Below are 16,030 nucleotides of genomic sequence, written 5' to 3' on the forward strand. Positions count from 1 at the left end.
GTGAGGGCTGGAGAGGAACCCAGAGCGCATTAGGGCCCCGGGGAAAGGCGGCGCGGCAGGCAGGTACCCTGGTGTACTGGCTGGAGCTCACATACAGGCAGAGAGAGGCTGCTGGGGGCCCGATGCCAGAGGCAGGCTCTGCGCTCGCTCAGCCGATCCCGGGACTGACTCCAGCATCACTTTAATGGGAAGCGGATGGCGATGGCAGCGGCAGCCCAGCAAGTAAAGAAACCGCAAGCGGGGCTCTAAAGGCTGCTCCCGCCCCTGGATGCCCCCGCTCACACCTTCCACGCGCCAGGACCGAGCCGCTGCAGGGGGGCTGGGGCGGCTTTGCTGTGGGTTCCCCTGGGCGCTGCAGCCCCCACTCCCCACCGCTGTGTGTGTTACTGCTGCCGCCCCCGGACCCCCGTCCCCGCCTGCCTCTCCCGGGCGGCTGGCAGAGCAGCAGCTGCTGAGGCTGGAAGTTTTCCTGGCAGCGCTGGGCTCCTCCGCCAGCCAGTCCCCACCTCCCCGCCGCGCGCTGGAGAGGAGCCGCGGCCGCTGCTGAGGGCAAGGCGGGGGAAGCGCCGAGCCCAGCCGCCTTCGCTCGGATTCCGCAGCCTGGCCCGCCCCGAGGGGGAAGCAGCTGCCGGCCGGCCGGAGTCCCGGCATGCTGAAAGTCACCATGCCCTCCTCGTCCTCCAGCTCCTCCGCCGCGGGCAGGGCGCCCGACTACTGGATCGACGGCTCCAACAAAGACACCCTGGCGCATTACTTCGAGCTGGAGTCGGAGCTGGGACGGTAAGGGACAGGCTGCTGCTGCCCCGGGCAAGGGGGCATTTCCGGGCATCCTCCGCTGCGCGGAGCGGGCTTTTGGCTTGTGGCCGCGATCGGGGAGGGCTGGTGCAACCGGTGTCAGAGGCTGCGGGGACTTTTCTCTTGCAAGGTGGGGCTGGCTCCCTCCCCATCCGCTGCCTGCTGCATTTCCTTTGAGTGTGGTTCATACTTAGATTTTCTCCCCCCATCCCTCATGCTGTCTCCTTTCCATGGAGGCTGCCTGAAATTGGAGGAGAGGAGAGAAATGTGCCCCAGTGCTGTTGGCTGTATGGCAGTTCCCCTACATGTAGGGTATGCAGCATTTCCTAGATCCCCGCGTTTCCAAAGCTAGTGGGAGATGAAGACTTGTGGGCGAGTTTGGGTTTTTTGGCTGGGGAGGAGGCAATCGAGATGATTATAGTGATGCTAAACTTTTTTTTTGTTTTTGCTCTTTAAGACAAGTGACATGGGAAATTAAACTTAAATACCAGCTTGCTTTAGTGGCTTTTTGTAGTGAAGGGGAGAATGAATCACTTAAAACAGTTGCAAGCAGGATTATAAATTGACATGTTGATACAAAGAGAAACTCTATATGTGAACAATTTAGCACTAATTAGCTGGGAAGAGCCTAAACTATTAGGCTCCGTGTACTGGTGTGGGGGGTGGGGCGGGGGATGTATTCCAAATACCATCGGGAGATATCATGTTTCTCATGGTGACCAGCATGTACAGCTATTGCCCATTGCCCTTCACGTGTGACTTGCCTACTTTGCTTTGACAGAGATGGCACCATAACTATTTTGAGATGTAGATATTTCACCTGGAGAAGCACTTATTTTTGCTCACTCTAAGGGTTACGATATTTAACACATTTCAGAGTTGGCTCGTTTGTACTAGGAAAGCTCAAGATGACGCATTTACTGCTCTTGTCTATCAATTACAGTGTCTTGGTGATGAATGCACCCTGATTTCAATAGCTGAAAAAGTTAAGCTGTAAACGATGTCCAAAGAGGCGTTAGTATTTTTGTGCTGGATGCATATCTGCCCATTTTAAAGGTGTGCACGCATGTTCAAACACAGAAAACAAATTCAGTTCAGAACGAAAGTCAAGCAAGTCCTATGTTAAAAGGAAAATACAAGTTAATTTCTTAAGAAAAACACACTATTGGCCCAATCCTATAAATGCTTAGCCTTATGAGTAACTTACATTAGTAGAGTTACCAACGTAAGTGTTTGCAGAATCTGGGCTTAATATTGTTCAGAGTGACTGTTAGGCATTTCTGTGAATCGGCCATACTGTAAGTAAATTGACAGTCTAGTTCTGAGTTTTTATACTAGACACATTTGCATGATTTTGGACAAGCTGCTACAATCCTTACTCAGACAAAGCTGCCATTGAAGTAATGAGTCGATGAACAGGACCTTTACATGTGAACTGCATTCTTTCATTAGGAACTGCAATACAAATTAGGAAGTGATTGCCAGTATCTGAGAGAATTGATGTTTGGTACATGTTCATTCATGCGTGCCACACTACTGTCACAGCACACTTCGTCCAGTCATTTAACTGTTCTAAGCATTTCTAAACTAAACTCAGCATATCATTTAATATTTGTCTTCTATATCTGTGTAGAATTTTCTGTATCGGTATTATCAACAGAGCATATTGCATTTAGAAGTAGAAAGTAAAAGAATTGATGTGATACAGGAACATGTATAATGGAGGTGGATGAGTTGTCATAAACTTTACAGAGTAGGAAGTAAAATGAGATCAACAATCGTGAAGTGAAAAACTTCACAGATGACATCAGTTTATTCACAGAAGGACTTGTAATTACAATGTTTTTAACTGAAAGGAAAAGTAAAACCTTGAACTGACATAGCTGCGTGTTTTTTAAAAAAACCCAATCTTATTGGCTATTGAGTTTTTGGCTACTATTCCTCCCTTTTTGTTACTTATACTGGAATGATGTTTGCACATACCATATAGATAGTAACTTGAACTGAAAAGGCTTGATGAATGATATTCTGCACATTTGATTTTAACAATATAGCACTTGTTAATACTCTGTAGGTGGCAGCATTGGTGAGTTGTATATTTTCTGTATCTTGCCCAGTGTGTCTTTCAGCTGAGAGTTTGCATTTCACAATATCCTGAGAAAAGGTTTTGCAGCAGTGTTAACCATAAAATACTACACTTGTAGTATCCCAGAAACATAAAATCTTTTATGTTAGTCTTGTGTGGCCCACACAAGACTATCAGGTATAGAGTTTATGCAATTGAGATTAGTATAAAGAAGAGATTATTTGAAGAGGAGGGAGAAAATTATGTAACATGACTCCTTTGATACTCAATGCATTTTTTAAAAAGCAATTTAAGTTGTGAACGTACCTTCAGTATCACTTTTATTGGAATTGTATTGATATCATTTATTTCGATATGGCAAATTTTATGCACTCCGTATCTTGAATCAGAAAGTGACAGAAAAGTTTAATGTTCCTAATGTATTGATTGTTGGCAGAGCCAACAGCTCATACACAGTTTGGCTATTAAGGAATATTTCTGGCTGGGTCTCTAGAGTTATTCCCTCATTGTCAAAAAATGACATCTGACTCTTCCGTGCACATGAACCATCACCAGAAACCTTTTGGGCTAACTTCGCATTTAAAGTATAGCCTCACTAGTGTAATCTTCATCAAGGCCCTTATCCTGAGAGCTATTAAGCACCCACAGTTCCCATTGTATTTTCAGTGGGAGTTGGGAAAGCACTGATCACTCAGGCCCCAATCCACAAAGCTACTTAGGGGCCTAAACCCCAGATTTAGACACCTAAATCCTGGTTTTTGCCTCCACTGTGATCCACAAAACTCGCACTGAATCCTGTAGGTGCCGAAATTCACTCAATGCCTATATTTTTTTAGAATACATGTTTCTTAGGAGATCCAGTAGGTATACTGAGAGGCTACCTACCAGGTCAAATCCTATTCAAAATCTGGCCAGGATGACAGTGGTGGTAGCCAGATTAGAACTTTTAGTCCAGTGGTTAGAATACTTGTCTAGGATGTGGGAGGCCCAGGTTCAATCCCTGGATTTGAACAGGGTCTTCTACCTCTCAGATTAGTGGTTAGAGCCCTTACCTGTGGGATATGCTGATGTGGGGGCTCCCTCAATCTCTCCTGTAGAAGCTGTTCCATTGGGGATAAATAATGAAAGTGTGATTGAAGCAGGGGGATTGGACTCTGTCTCCAACTTTCCAGGTGGGTGTCCTAACCACCGGGTTACAGAGTCTCTTTCTTGCTCATGCGCCCAATGCCTGTTCAACTGAGCCCAGTGGTTAGGGAACTCACCTGGGAGGTGGGAGGCCATAGGTCCTGGCCCCCTGCTCCAATCACTTTCATTATTTATCCCCAATGCAACAGCTTCTACAGGAGAGATTGAGGGAGCACCACATCAGAATATCCCATAGCTCAGCAGTTTTTAGAGCACTCTTCTGAGAATCCTTTCTTTCCCTCTCTGGCAGAGAAGGGAATTGTGGGAGATCCAGGTTCATCACTGGCAAATCTTTTAGCCCAGTGGTTAGAGCAGGGGTCGGCAATGTTTGGCACGCGGCTTGCCAGGGTAAGCATCCCGGCGGGCCGGGCCAGTTTATTTACCTGCTGACGCGGCAGGTTCGGCCGATCGCAGACCCACTGGCCAATGGGGGCGTCGAGAAGCGGCGCGGGCGAGGGATGTGCTGGCCATGGCTTCCCTCCACCCCCATTGGCCCAGGACGGCGAACCGCGGCCAGTGGGGGCCGCGATCGGCTGAACCTGCCGCGTCAGCAGGTAAATAAACTGGCCCGGCCCGCCAGGGTGCTTATCCTGGCGAGCTGTGTGCCAAATGTTGCCGACCCCTGGGTTAGAGCAATCAGGTGAATAGACATGGCACTGGTGCTGCTGTTTTGTGTGGAGCGAGGAAGCTGCCCGAGAAGCTACGTAGGTGCTTAAGCTGTCTTACTCCAGGAGAGGGGTTCAGTTTGTAGATCATCTATGCCAGGGGTTGGCAACCTTTCAGAAGTGGTGTGCTGAGTCTTCATTTATTCACACTAATTTAAGTTTCGTGTGCCAGTAATATATTTTAACGTTTTTAGGTCTCTTTCTATAAGTCTATAATATATAACTAAACTATTGTTGTATGTAAAGTAAATAAGGTTTTTAAAATGTTTAAGAAGCTTAATTTAAAATTAAATTAAAATGCAGAGCCCCCCAGACCGGTGGCCAGGATCCGAGCAGAGTGAGTGCCACTGAAAATCAGCTTGCGTGCCGCCTTTGGCACGTGTGCCATAGGTTGCCTACCCCTGATCTTCGCAGAGCAAGACACCTCCCTGCAGCCCAGACTTAGCACTGTTCCTATGGATTTTTTTTCCTGGGTGCCTAAAAATAGGTGTGGCAACGCCTAAATCCCTTTGTGTATCCACGCCTCAATCCATGACACAATGCAGGATTAATGACACAATGCAGGGTGAGCTCAAGTACTAGTGTGCTGTGAACCCACCATCTTTTAGTGATGCTGAGTGAGCTGTGCTAATATCTTATGTTAATAATCTTGTTCATGAAAGCAGTTCTATAACAGTAATTGAAAGGGAATTCTAAAGTCAGGTAACAGCACTTGTTATAGCAGCATTATTTTTATAGAAATGGGTTAATTTTGCATATGCGTGGAAGGCAATAATACATTTTATTTGAAACTCTAAGCCAGTGCTGTCTGCTGTGCAGAACTTCATGTGATGACAACCTACAAAACAGCTTTATAGTTCCTCTTCATAAATAGATCACCTACAGAATTGCATGTCGTACAGACTGTGCTTTCTGTGCCCAGTTGAGAAGCTCGATTTGTTTTGGGTGCTGTTAAACTATATGTATACCACTCAGGTTTTTTTTGTTTTGTTTTTGACACAATCTTTGCTTGCAACAATGGTGTGTTATTCTGTAGTACACCAAAAAAAAAAAAAAAAAGATTTTTGAGGTAGGCCAAATCTTGATTGCCTTACTAATACATGTAGTCCCATTAAGGTTTCATGAATAAGGTGAGCAGGATTTTGGCCCTTATAGAGTTAATAACTGAGATTTTAATATTTTCAAGTTGGCTTCACAATTTAGACCTTCAAATTATTTAGACCATAATTTGATCTTTGTATTAAAAGGACTCTGTGGTCTTGATTCTAGTATTGAATGTATTAATTCATTGTTTTATACTGACTCATTGTTGAGTTATTTTTTGCCAGATAACTCCCCCCCCCCCCCAATGCATATATTTTTGGAGACTGCAAATGTTGAACCAGAGTCTGTAACAATGAGCTCTGACAATGCAGTAGCTTTGGAGTTAGGCTATTCTGTCCCATCAGTCTCTAATTAACAAAGTTCTACCCTGAGTTATGTCATGTATAAATAATTGAATACTTATCAAAGCAGCCTGATCAAGTACTTTAAAAGATTATTCTCTTCTGCCTCTCTAAGGCCTGGTCCTGCAACTACAAATTAATATGACGCTTGCTCTGAGTAGTTGTATTGAAGTTGCGGTAGAAAGCACTGTCCTGGTAGTATTTTTGGGATCTGGCTCTCTGCTCACAAATGTTGTATTTATTTCTCATTGTTATAGAAATAACTTTAAGTAAAGACAGGATAAATAATATGCCATTCATGTAGGAACCTTATACTTTCCACTAATTGAATTAAAGGTTAATTCAGAGCAAACTTGTACTGTAATGCCATAAAAGAAGAGAAATTTAAAAATAATTTACTTTCTTAGTAGAACTGCCTGTGGTTAAGGGATGCCAGATCCCTTAGAAGCTGCAGTGAAATAGAGAACCAACTGATGTGCAAGGAATGAAGGACTGGATCCTAATATCAATTAACAGAAAAAATGCAGTCACCATAGCAAAAAGGCCTCAGAGATTGGCAATTAGATACAGTAAGAAAGTTTGGAAGTTCCCAAGCTGGTGTCTCAAGTAACCTCCTTTATTAACTTTTTCAACCCTGTTTAAATCTCTCACTACCTGTATGTTCAGAAAAGTGTTGGTGGTACAAAGACTTGCATCTTCCTAATTCACTTTCAAATAAGACAATATTTTAGTATTGAGCATCCAAGTCCAAATGTCACAAGTCAGATTCCATGCTCAGTTACTTTGTGGAGCCCACTTAGACTTTAACTTCAATGGGGTGGCAGGGATGTGTAATTAAGGTCAGAAATGGCCTAATTCATTCATGCTTTTGAGCTTTAATCCAGTATTAGTACAAAGATGTGTCTGTCCACTTCGAATTGCAAGAAGATGAGTTTCCAAAGCAGCACAGGTTTCAGAGTAGCAGCCGTGTTAGTCTGTATCCGCAAAAAGAACGGGAGTACTTGTGGCACCTTAGAGACTAACAAATTTATTAGAGCATAAGCTTTCGTGGGCTACAACCCACTCAAAGCAGCACAGAATTTGGTCCACTCTTTTTCTTAGGGTAGGTCTACACTACGACATTAGATCGAATTAATAGAAGCCGGTTTTATAGAAATCGGTTGTATACAGCCGATTGTGTGTGTCCCCACATAAAATGCTCTAAGTGCATAACGTCGGCGGACCACGTCCACAGTAACGAGGCTAGCGTCGACTTCCGGCGCATTGCACTATGGGTAGCTATCCCACAGTTCCCGCAGTCTCCGCCGCCCATTGGAATTATGGGTTGAGATCCCAATGCCCGGATGATGCAAAACAGTGCCGCGGGGGGTTCTGGGTACATGTCGTCAGGTCCCTCCCCCTACGTCACAGCAACGGCAGACAATAGATTCGCGCCTTTTTACCTGGGTTACCTGTGCAGACAACATACCACGGCAAGCATGGAGCCCGCTCAGCTCAGCTCACCGTCACCATATGTCATCTAGGTGCCGGCAGAGTTGGGACTGCATTGCTACACAGCAGCAGCAGCTAACTGCCTTTTGGCGGTAGACGGTGCAGCATGACTGGTAGCCTTCATCGGCGATCTGGGTGCGGGCAGCTGTGGGGCTGGCAGCCGTAGGGCTGCATTGCACCAGCCCCTTGCCTTTTGGTAGAAGATGGTATATTACGATTGGTATCCATCATCATCGTACTGCAGTGGCTGTCGATCATGGGCACCTGGGCAGACAACGATGGTTATCAGTCGTAGTATGCCATTTTCTGCCATGCGCCCTGTTGGCTCATCGCACGTTAGCTGAGTCGTAGTATGCTATTTTCTGCCAAGTGCCCAGTATTGTCTGCTAAGCACCCAGAAGAGGCCGAGGGCGATCTGGGTGCTGGCAGACGTGGGGCTAGATTGCTACACAGCAGCAACCCCTTGCCTTTTGGGCAGTAAATAGTATATTACGACTGGTATCCATCGTTGTCATACTGCAGTGGGTATCAGATGGTGCAATAGACCTGAAGGCTTACTGCCAAGCGCCCAGTATTTGCTGCCAAGCACCCAGAAAATGCCGAGGGCTATCAGTCATGCTGCACCGTCGTCTTAAGATGTAAAAAATAGATTTATTCTGTATTCATTTGCTTCCCCCCTCCCTCCTGCTAAACCCTGGCTTTTGAGTTCAATCTTTGGGGGGGGGGGGCATTCTGTGTGACAGTTGTTTGTGTTTCTCCCTGATGCAAAGCCACCTTTCTTGATTTTAATTCCCTGTACGCCATGTCGTCACTCGCCCCTCCCTCCCTCCCTCCCTTCTTCCCCTGGTCCGTCAGATACTACTTTCGCGCCTTTTTTCAGAACAGACGCCATAGCTAGCACTGGGATCATGGAGTCCGCTCAGATCACCGCAGCAATTATGAGCACCACACGCATTGTCCTGGAGTATATGCAGAGCCAGGACATGCCAAAGCAAAACCGGAACCAGCCGAGGAGGTGGCGATTAGAGCGCGGCGACGAGAGTGAGGAGGAAATGGACATGGACCTAGACCTCTCACAAGGCAGAGGCCCCAGCAATGTGGAAATCATGGTGTTCCTGGGGCAGGTTGATGCCGTGGAACGCCGATTCTGGGCCTGGGAAACAAGCACAGACTGGTGGGACCGCATCGTGCTGCAGGTGTGGGACGATTCCCAGTGGCTGCGAAACTTTCGCATGCGTAAGGGCACTTTCATGGAACTTTGTGACTTGCTTTCCCCTGCCCTGAAGCGCCAGAATACCAGGATGAGAGCAGCCCTCACAGTTGAGAAGCGAGTGGCGATAGCCCTGTGGAAGCTTGCAACGCCAGACAGCTACCGGTCAGTCGGGAATCAATTTGGAGTGGGCAAATCTACTGTGGGGGCTGCTGTGATCCAAGTTGCCAGGGCAATGAGAGACCTGGTGATATCAAGGGTAGTGACTCTGGGAAACGTGCAGACCATAGTGGATGGCTTTGCTGCAATGGGATTCCCAAACTGTGGTGGGGCGATAGACGGAACCCATATCCCTATCTTGGCACCGGAGCACCAAGCCACCGAGTACATAAACCGCAAGGGGTACTTTTCAATGCTGCTGCAAGCCCTGGTGGATCACAAGGGACGTTTCACCAACATCAACGTGGGCTGGCTGGGAAGGGTACATGATGCTCGCGTCTTCAGGGACTCTGCTCTGTTTAGAAAGCTGGAGGAAGGGACTTTCTTCCCGGACCAGAAAATAACCGTTGGGGATGTTGAAATGCCTATCGTGATCCTTGGGGACCCAGCCTACCCCTTAATGCCATGGCTCATGAAGCCGTACACAGGCAGCCTGGACAGGAGTCAGGACCTGTTCAACTACAGGCTGAGCAAGTGCCGAATGGTGGTGGAATGTGCATTTGGGCGTTTAAAAGCACGCTGGCGCAGCTTACTGACTCGCTCAGACCTTAGCGAAAAGAATATCCCCATTGTTATTGCTGCTTGCTGTGCGCTCCACAATCTCTGTGAGAGTAAGGGGGAGACATTTATGGCTGGGTGGGAGGTAGAGGCAAATCGCCTGGCCGCTGATTACGCGCAGCCAGACACCAGGGCGGTTAGAGGAGCACAGCATGGCGCGGTGCGCATCAGAGAAGCTTTGAAAACCAGTTTTGTGACTGGCCAGGCTACGGTTTGAAACTTCTGTTTGTTTCTCCTTGATGAAATCTCCGCCCCCCCACCCACCCGGTTAACTCTACTTCCCTGTAAACCAACAACCCCACCCTCCCCTACTACCCTCCCCCCATCAAGCACCACTTGCAGAGGCAATAAAGTCATTGTTACTTCACATTCATGCATTCTTTATTACTTCATCACACAACTAGTGGGATAATTGGAAAGGTAGCCCGGGATGGGTGGGGGAGGAGGGAAGGAAAAGGACACACTGCAGTTTAAAACTTTAAAACTTTAACACTTATTGCTCGGGAAATCATCTGGGCTGGAGTGACTGTGTGGCCGGAGGTCCCCCCACCGTGTTCTTGGGCGTCTGGGTGAGGAGGCAATGGGACTTGGGGAGGAGGGCTGTTGGTTACACAGGGGCTGTAGTGGCGGTCTGTGCTCCTGCTGCCTTTCCTGCAGCTCAACCATACGCTGGAGCATATCAGTTTGATGCTCCAGCAGCCGGAGCATGGACTCTTGCTTTCTGTGTGCAAGCTGACGCCACCTCTCATCTTCTGCCCGCATCTTCCTCTGTTCCTCCCGCGATTCAGCCCGCCACCTCTCCTCTTCAGCCCGCGATTCAGCCCGCCACCTCTCCTCTCGCTCATATTGGGCTTTTCGGTAATCAGTCATTGACTGCCTCCACGCATTCTGCTGGGCTCTGTCAGCGTGGGAGGCAGTCTGAAGTTCTGTAAACATTTCATCACGCGTCCTTCGCTTCCTTTTTCGAATATTCACGAGCCTCTGTGAAGGAGAATGATTTGCAGCTGGTGGATGAGAAGGGAGAGGTGGTTAAAAAAGATACATTTTAGAGAACAATGTGTACACTCTTTCACGTTACATTTTGCTGTTCACACTACACAGCAGATGTGCTTTCGTTACAAGGTCGCATTTTTCCTCTTATATTGAGGGCCTGCCTGTTTGGTGTGAGAGATCACTCACGCAGTGCCAGGTCACAGATTTAAGCTTGCAGGCAGCCATGGTAAGACACAGTCTTTTGGCTTTTTTAACCTTCTTAACATGTGGGGATGGTTTCAAAGAGTACTGCTATCATTAACCATACCAAGCACCCGTTGGGTTGGCCATTTAAAATGGGTTTGCAATGTAAAAGGAGGGGCTGCGGTTTCAGGGTTAACGCGCAGCAGAAACCCAACTAATAACCCTCCCCCACACACCCTATTCTCTGGGATGATCACTTTACCCTCCCCCCACCGCGTGGCTAACAGCGGGGAATATTTCTGTTCAGCAGAGCAGGAAGGGGCACCTCTGAATGTCCCCTTAATAAAATTGCCCCATTTTAACCAGGTGACCGTGAATGATATCACTCTCCTGAGGATAACAAAGAGAGATAAGGAATGGATGTTGTCTGCATGCCAGCAAACACCGGGACCATACGCTGCCATGCTTTGTTATGCAATGATTCCAGACTACGTGCTACTGGCCTGGCATGGTAAAGTGTCCTACCATGGCGGACGGGATAAGGCAGCCCTCCCCAGAAACCTTTTGCAAAGGCTTTGGGAGTACATGAAGGAGAGCTTTCTGGAGATGTCCCTGGAGGATTTCCGCTCCATCCCCATACACGTTAACAGACTTTTCCAGTAGCTGTACTGGCCGCGATTGCCAGGACAAATTAATCATTAATCATTAAACACGCTTGCTTTTAAACCATGTGTAATATTTACTAAGGTACACTCACCAAAGGTCCCCTGTGTGCCCACAGGGTCTTGGGTGAGTTCGGGGGTTACTGGTTCCAGGTCCAGGGTGATAAACATATCCTGGCTGTTGGGGAAACTGGTTTCTCCGCTTCCTTGCTGCTGTGAGCTATTTACATTATCTTCAGGCTCATCTTCCTCGTCCCCAGAACCCGCTTCCCTGTGTGTTTCTCCAGTGAGGGACTCATAGCACACGGTTGGGGTAGTGGTGGCTGCACCCCCTAGAATGGCATGCAGCTCTGCGTAGTAGCGGCATGTTTGCGGCTCAGCCCCGGACCTTCCGTTTGCCTCTCTGGATTTGTGGTAGGCTTGCCTTAGCTCCTTAATTTTCACGTGGCACTGCTGTGCGTCCCTGTTATGGCCTCTGTCCTTCATGGCCCTGGAGACCTTTTCTAATATTTTGCCATTTCGTTTACTGCTTCGGAGTTCGGCCAGCACTGATTCATCTCCCCATATGGCGAGCAGATCCCGAACCTCCCGTTCTGTCCATGCTGGAGCTCTTTTGCGATCCTGGGACTCCATCACGGCTACCTGTGCTGATGAGCAACCTGTGCTCTCCACGCTCAGGAAATGAAATTCAAACGTTCGCGGGGCTTTTCCTGTCTACCTGGCCAGTGCATCTGAGTTGAGAGTGCTGTCCAGAGCGTCACAATGAAGCACTGTGGGATAGCTCCCGGAGGCCAATAACGTTGAATTCCGTCCACACACACCCAATTCCGACCCCCTAAGGCCGATTTTATCACTAATCCCCTCGTCGGAGGTGGTGTTAAGAAACCGGTTTAAAGGGCCCTTTAAGTCAAAAGAAAGGCCTTCGTCGTGTGAACGTGTCCAGGCTTAATTCGATTTAACGCGGCTAAAGTCGACCTAAACTCGTAGTGTAGACCAGGCCTTAATCATCAAATTTGCTTGCTAATGCTTCAAGACCATAGGCGAAATCGTGGTCTTCCTGAAGTCAGTGGCAAAACTCCTGTTGACTTCAATGTGGCCAGGAATTAATCTAATATGTCATCCATACCTTATTCAGGCAAGACTCTCCCTAGCTTCACTGGGAGTCTTGCCAGAACAGGGATTGCAGAATCGAAACCTAAATCATGAGATGGCTGAAGAAATGGGTAGCTGAAAATGTAGTTTTTTGCACTACTGCTTATTTGAGTCTGATCCTGATAGTACTATGACTGAAGTATTATTATTATATCATGGTTAGAACATAGTCTATGTGAAATGAATTTGCTAATTCAGTCTACAATAATTCCCAGTGGACAAAGGTGTCCACACAACAGCTGTTAACTTTGTTGGCTACTTCAATGTTTGTTTTCTCTGCTGAGCCTGCCATGTTCCTCCAGGAATGGCCTAAAGCTCATCAGTGGGGCAGTGTGCAGAAGCTGCTCCTGCATGCTCTGTGGGAAAAAGAGAGGAATTCAGTTTTCAGTGCAGTCAATGGTACCTTTCATGAGCCCTAAATTCATCTTATAAAATATAATTTGTTTACACTGTAATGTGAGCAAAGTTTTTCATACCAAACAAAATAGACTACTGATTGGGATATGCAGATACTTATTTTCAATTACAGATGCATTGAAAGATGTGCTACATGGGGAATAAACACAAATGCATTTGGTTTTTAGAGGTTACCAGGTCCAGTTCTATTACCATGCATATTTTAGAAAAGTAATCCGTACATCCTGAACAATATTTTTATTTTGTGTGCAAGATGTCTGTCATTTGCCCTATATATAGTTATACTTGTAAACTAGATGGGATATATGGGGGGGGGGGGGAGGTGAGAGGGCATTTAAATGCTCTTAAATCAAGAATTTGGATTTCTGAGTGGGCAGTGACAGAATATACTGTGTTTCCAGAGTATTACATTGTATCTGCATACTGAACATTTATTAGTTAATGTGCAGAATGTCTTGTGCTGTGAACCAAGTGAACCTTTCAATTTCTTCTGTATAATAAGTGCTGGAGGTGGTTTGAAATGGTTGCTGTAGGTGGATCTTTCTGTATAATTTTCACAGCTTGTTTGTGTTTATGGAAGGACTGTTAAAATGGAGAATGTTATTCTCCAGAGAACAGTTTATATTTATTATTTCTATGACATTACTTGTTCCAACAGCTATCCATCTTTGTGGTGGCTTTTTGGTTTTAAAAAAATTATCTAGAAAACTTGTTTTTCTCACATGAAAAATTAATACTTATCCTTGGGGTAAAAATTCTTAGAAATACTGCAGATGTGTCTGGGCTTCAGAAGTTGAAAATAATAGAGTTGTATCAGTTACTTTAGGATGTGAGAGAGATGTTTTTGAAGCTATGAGCAATTCTGCAAAAGCACTATAATCTGCAGTCCAGAACTAACAAAGCTGTTTCTTTAACTAATTGCAGAAAACCTGTATGAGAAATGAATACATGTATTTCAAGTGTTGCTAGAAATTTTTCCCCAAATGTGACTTTATTATAACAACCTTAAATTATTGTTTAGATGGGCTAGTGCTTGCCCTAGGTTTGATGGAGCTCTGTATGGTACAAAAGAGATGTACAGACCCATCCAGTTATCTCCGTGGCTGTGACTAGGTCTGTGATGTGTGCATAACCAGGGCTGGAGGTGACTGCACGAGGTAGTATAGGTAGATGGCTACCAGTAATAGATGTCTTAATGCCTGCTGCTTGTTGGCATAGAAAATGATCATATTTAAAAAAAACAAACCCACCTCCCACTATAAGTGGTGGCCCTTGTGAAATAATAATAATCAGCACTTCTATAGCACTTGTCATCTGTAGATCTCAAAATGCTTGGTAGAGGAGGATAATGGTCCCCAACAGATGAGTTGGGAAACGGTGTGGAGAAGTTAAGTGACTTGGCCATGGTAATCTAAGGGCCAAATCTGGAAGTACAAAGTAGGCCGCCGCCTCTCCCAGCCTGGTGTACTATCCATTGGACTATTCTGCTTCTCTTATGGTGAACCATCTCTCATTGGTATCCAGCTGGATACCAGTCACTAATGTAGCCTTGTAAAGAGAGAGTTTCTCACACTAACCTTTCCGTTGAAAAAAGATGCAAAGATATGAGTATATTTTAAGCTGTGCATGTACAACACCTGTCGGCATTAGGAGTTAAGAACATACACTGAGAAGAAAATATACTTCATTGTATCTACCTGTGTTGTGCCATCACAATGTAGCAGAATTTAAACCATGTAATTTTGCACAGTTGCTACAGATTTAAAGTTATAACTATTCACTTTATTAAGGGCCTAATTCTGGCACCTTTGTTCATGTTAAGTAGTCCCTCACTTTCTGAGAAGCACCATTGATTTCACGGAGGCTACTCTTGGAGTAAGGAATACTCAACTGGAGTAAGATAGCAGACTTTGCCCATCCCCTCCCTTGAGTAGTGGTCCTGTCTCTGGTTCGTGGTGTGCCAGATGTTATATACTTACAAAACATAGAAATGACAAGCTTGGCAAACAGCATTTCCAGGGGATTATTGACTGGCCAAAGGTTAATGATCCTCAGCTTTGCCTTGTGCCATCAACTTCCCCAGCCAGTCATTAATTCCCAGGAAATGCTTGTTCATTTAATTGTTGTTGCTTATAAACTAATAGCTCTGTTCCATAATCTTTTTCTTTTTAAAATACTGTCTGGAATCAGACCCCAGGAGTCTATGAAATTCTCTGATTATAGAGAAGCACATGGTATATAGAATATGGAAACTTTTTGGGTGATGCAGGGAGTGTTGTCTTTTGTGGTCTCTCCATTTTGCCCTCTCTTATTTCTCCTTCATTGCCACCAAAGGCCTTTTCTGGGTGACTGTTCCTTTTGATGAAGGAGAGCTGGATGAAGCTCTTTCCTGAGCCAATCAGCGCCACTTTTCAGCCTTGAGAAGTTTGTTCAAGAATGGCGAGAAAAAGGTGCTTCTCCCTTCTCCAGCTCAAGAGGGAGAGTCACTACCCATAGAAAGTTCCCAGGTCTTTCTGTGCCAGGAAGTGAGAGATTGGTTTTCTAATTAGGCCCATATCTCCTGTAATGAGGCTGTAGGATGGATTATTACATAGTACATTACAGTACAGAATTCTGTCCAAGCTGGCCCACCAGCTGGAAGAATGTTCCAGGGCAAGGTAAACAAGGTAGAACTTACCTAGGTTACCTCTTGGAGGAGTGGGATAATCGAGAATTATCCTGGCGTGTCTTGGACAGTGCAGAGAACTTGTGGTTTGTGGATGTTCTTGTTTTTTAATTATTGGAACTGAGTTTTTGAGGTCTACAAAGTCCAAACCTAATGTAATTTCCCTTTTAGTATCAAATTAAGATTTTTGTAATCAGGAAAAGCAGGTTTTGACCTATTTATAAAAGGTATTCGCCTATTTTAAGAACGGTCAGCACATTAAAAGAATAAGAACACTGTTGGAAATAGAACATGGAAACTTGTT

The 16,030-nt window shown here is 45.8% G+C and overlaps 1 protein-coding gene across 1 annotated transcript in view; it reads left to right on the forward strand.

Moving 5' to 3' along the window:
- Positions 1-516: 516 nt before the first annotated feature.
- CAMK4 (calcium/calmodulin dependent protein kinase IV) overlaps positions 517-16,030 on the forward strand; it is a 303,883-nt gene continuing 288,369 nt past the window's right edge. Inside the window, exon 1 of the mRNA XM_024219761.2 lies at positions 517-780. Coding sequence (XP_024075529.1) covers positions 650-780 — 131 coding nt within the window. The 5' untranslated portion in view covers positions 517-649. The remainder of the gene's footprint in view (positions 781-16,030) is intronic.

This window comes from Terrapene carolina, unplaced genomic scaffold, assembly GCF_002925995.2.
Source record: "Terrapene carolina triunguis isolate 2854851 unplaced genomic scaffold, T_m_triunguis-2.0 Scaffold69, whole genome shotgun sequence".
NCBI lineage: Eukaryota > Metazoa > Chordata > Testudines > Emydidae > Terrapene > Terrapene triunguis.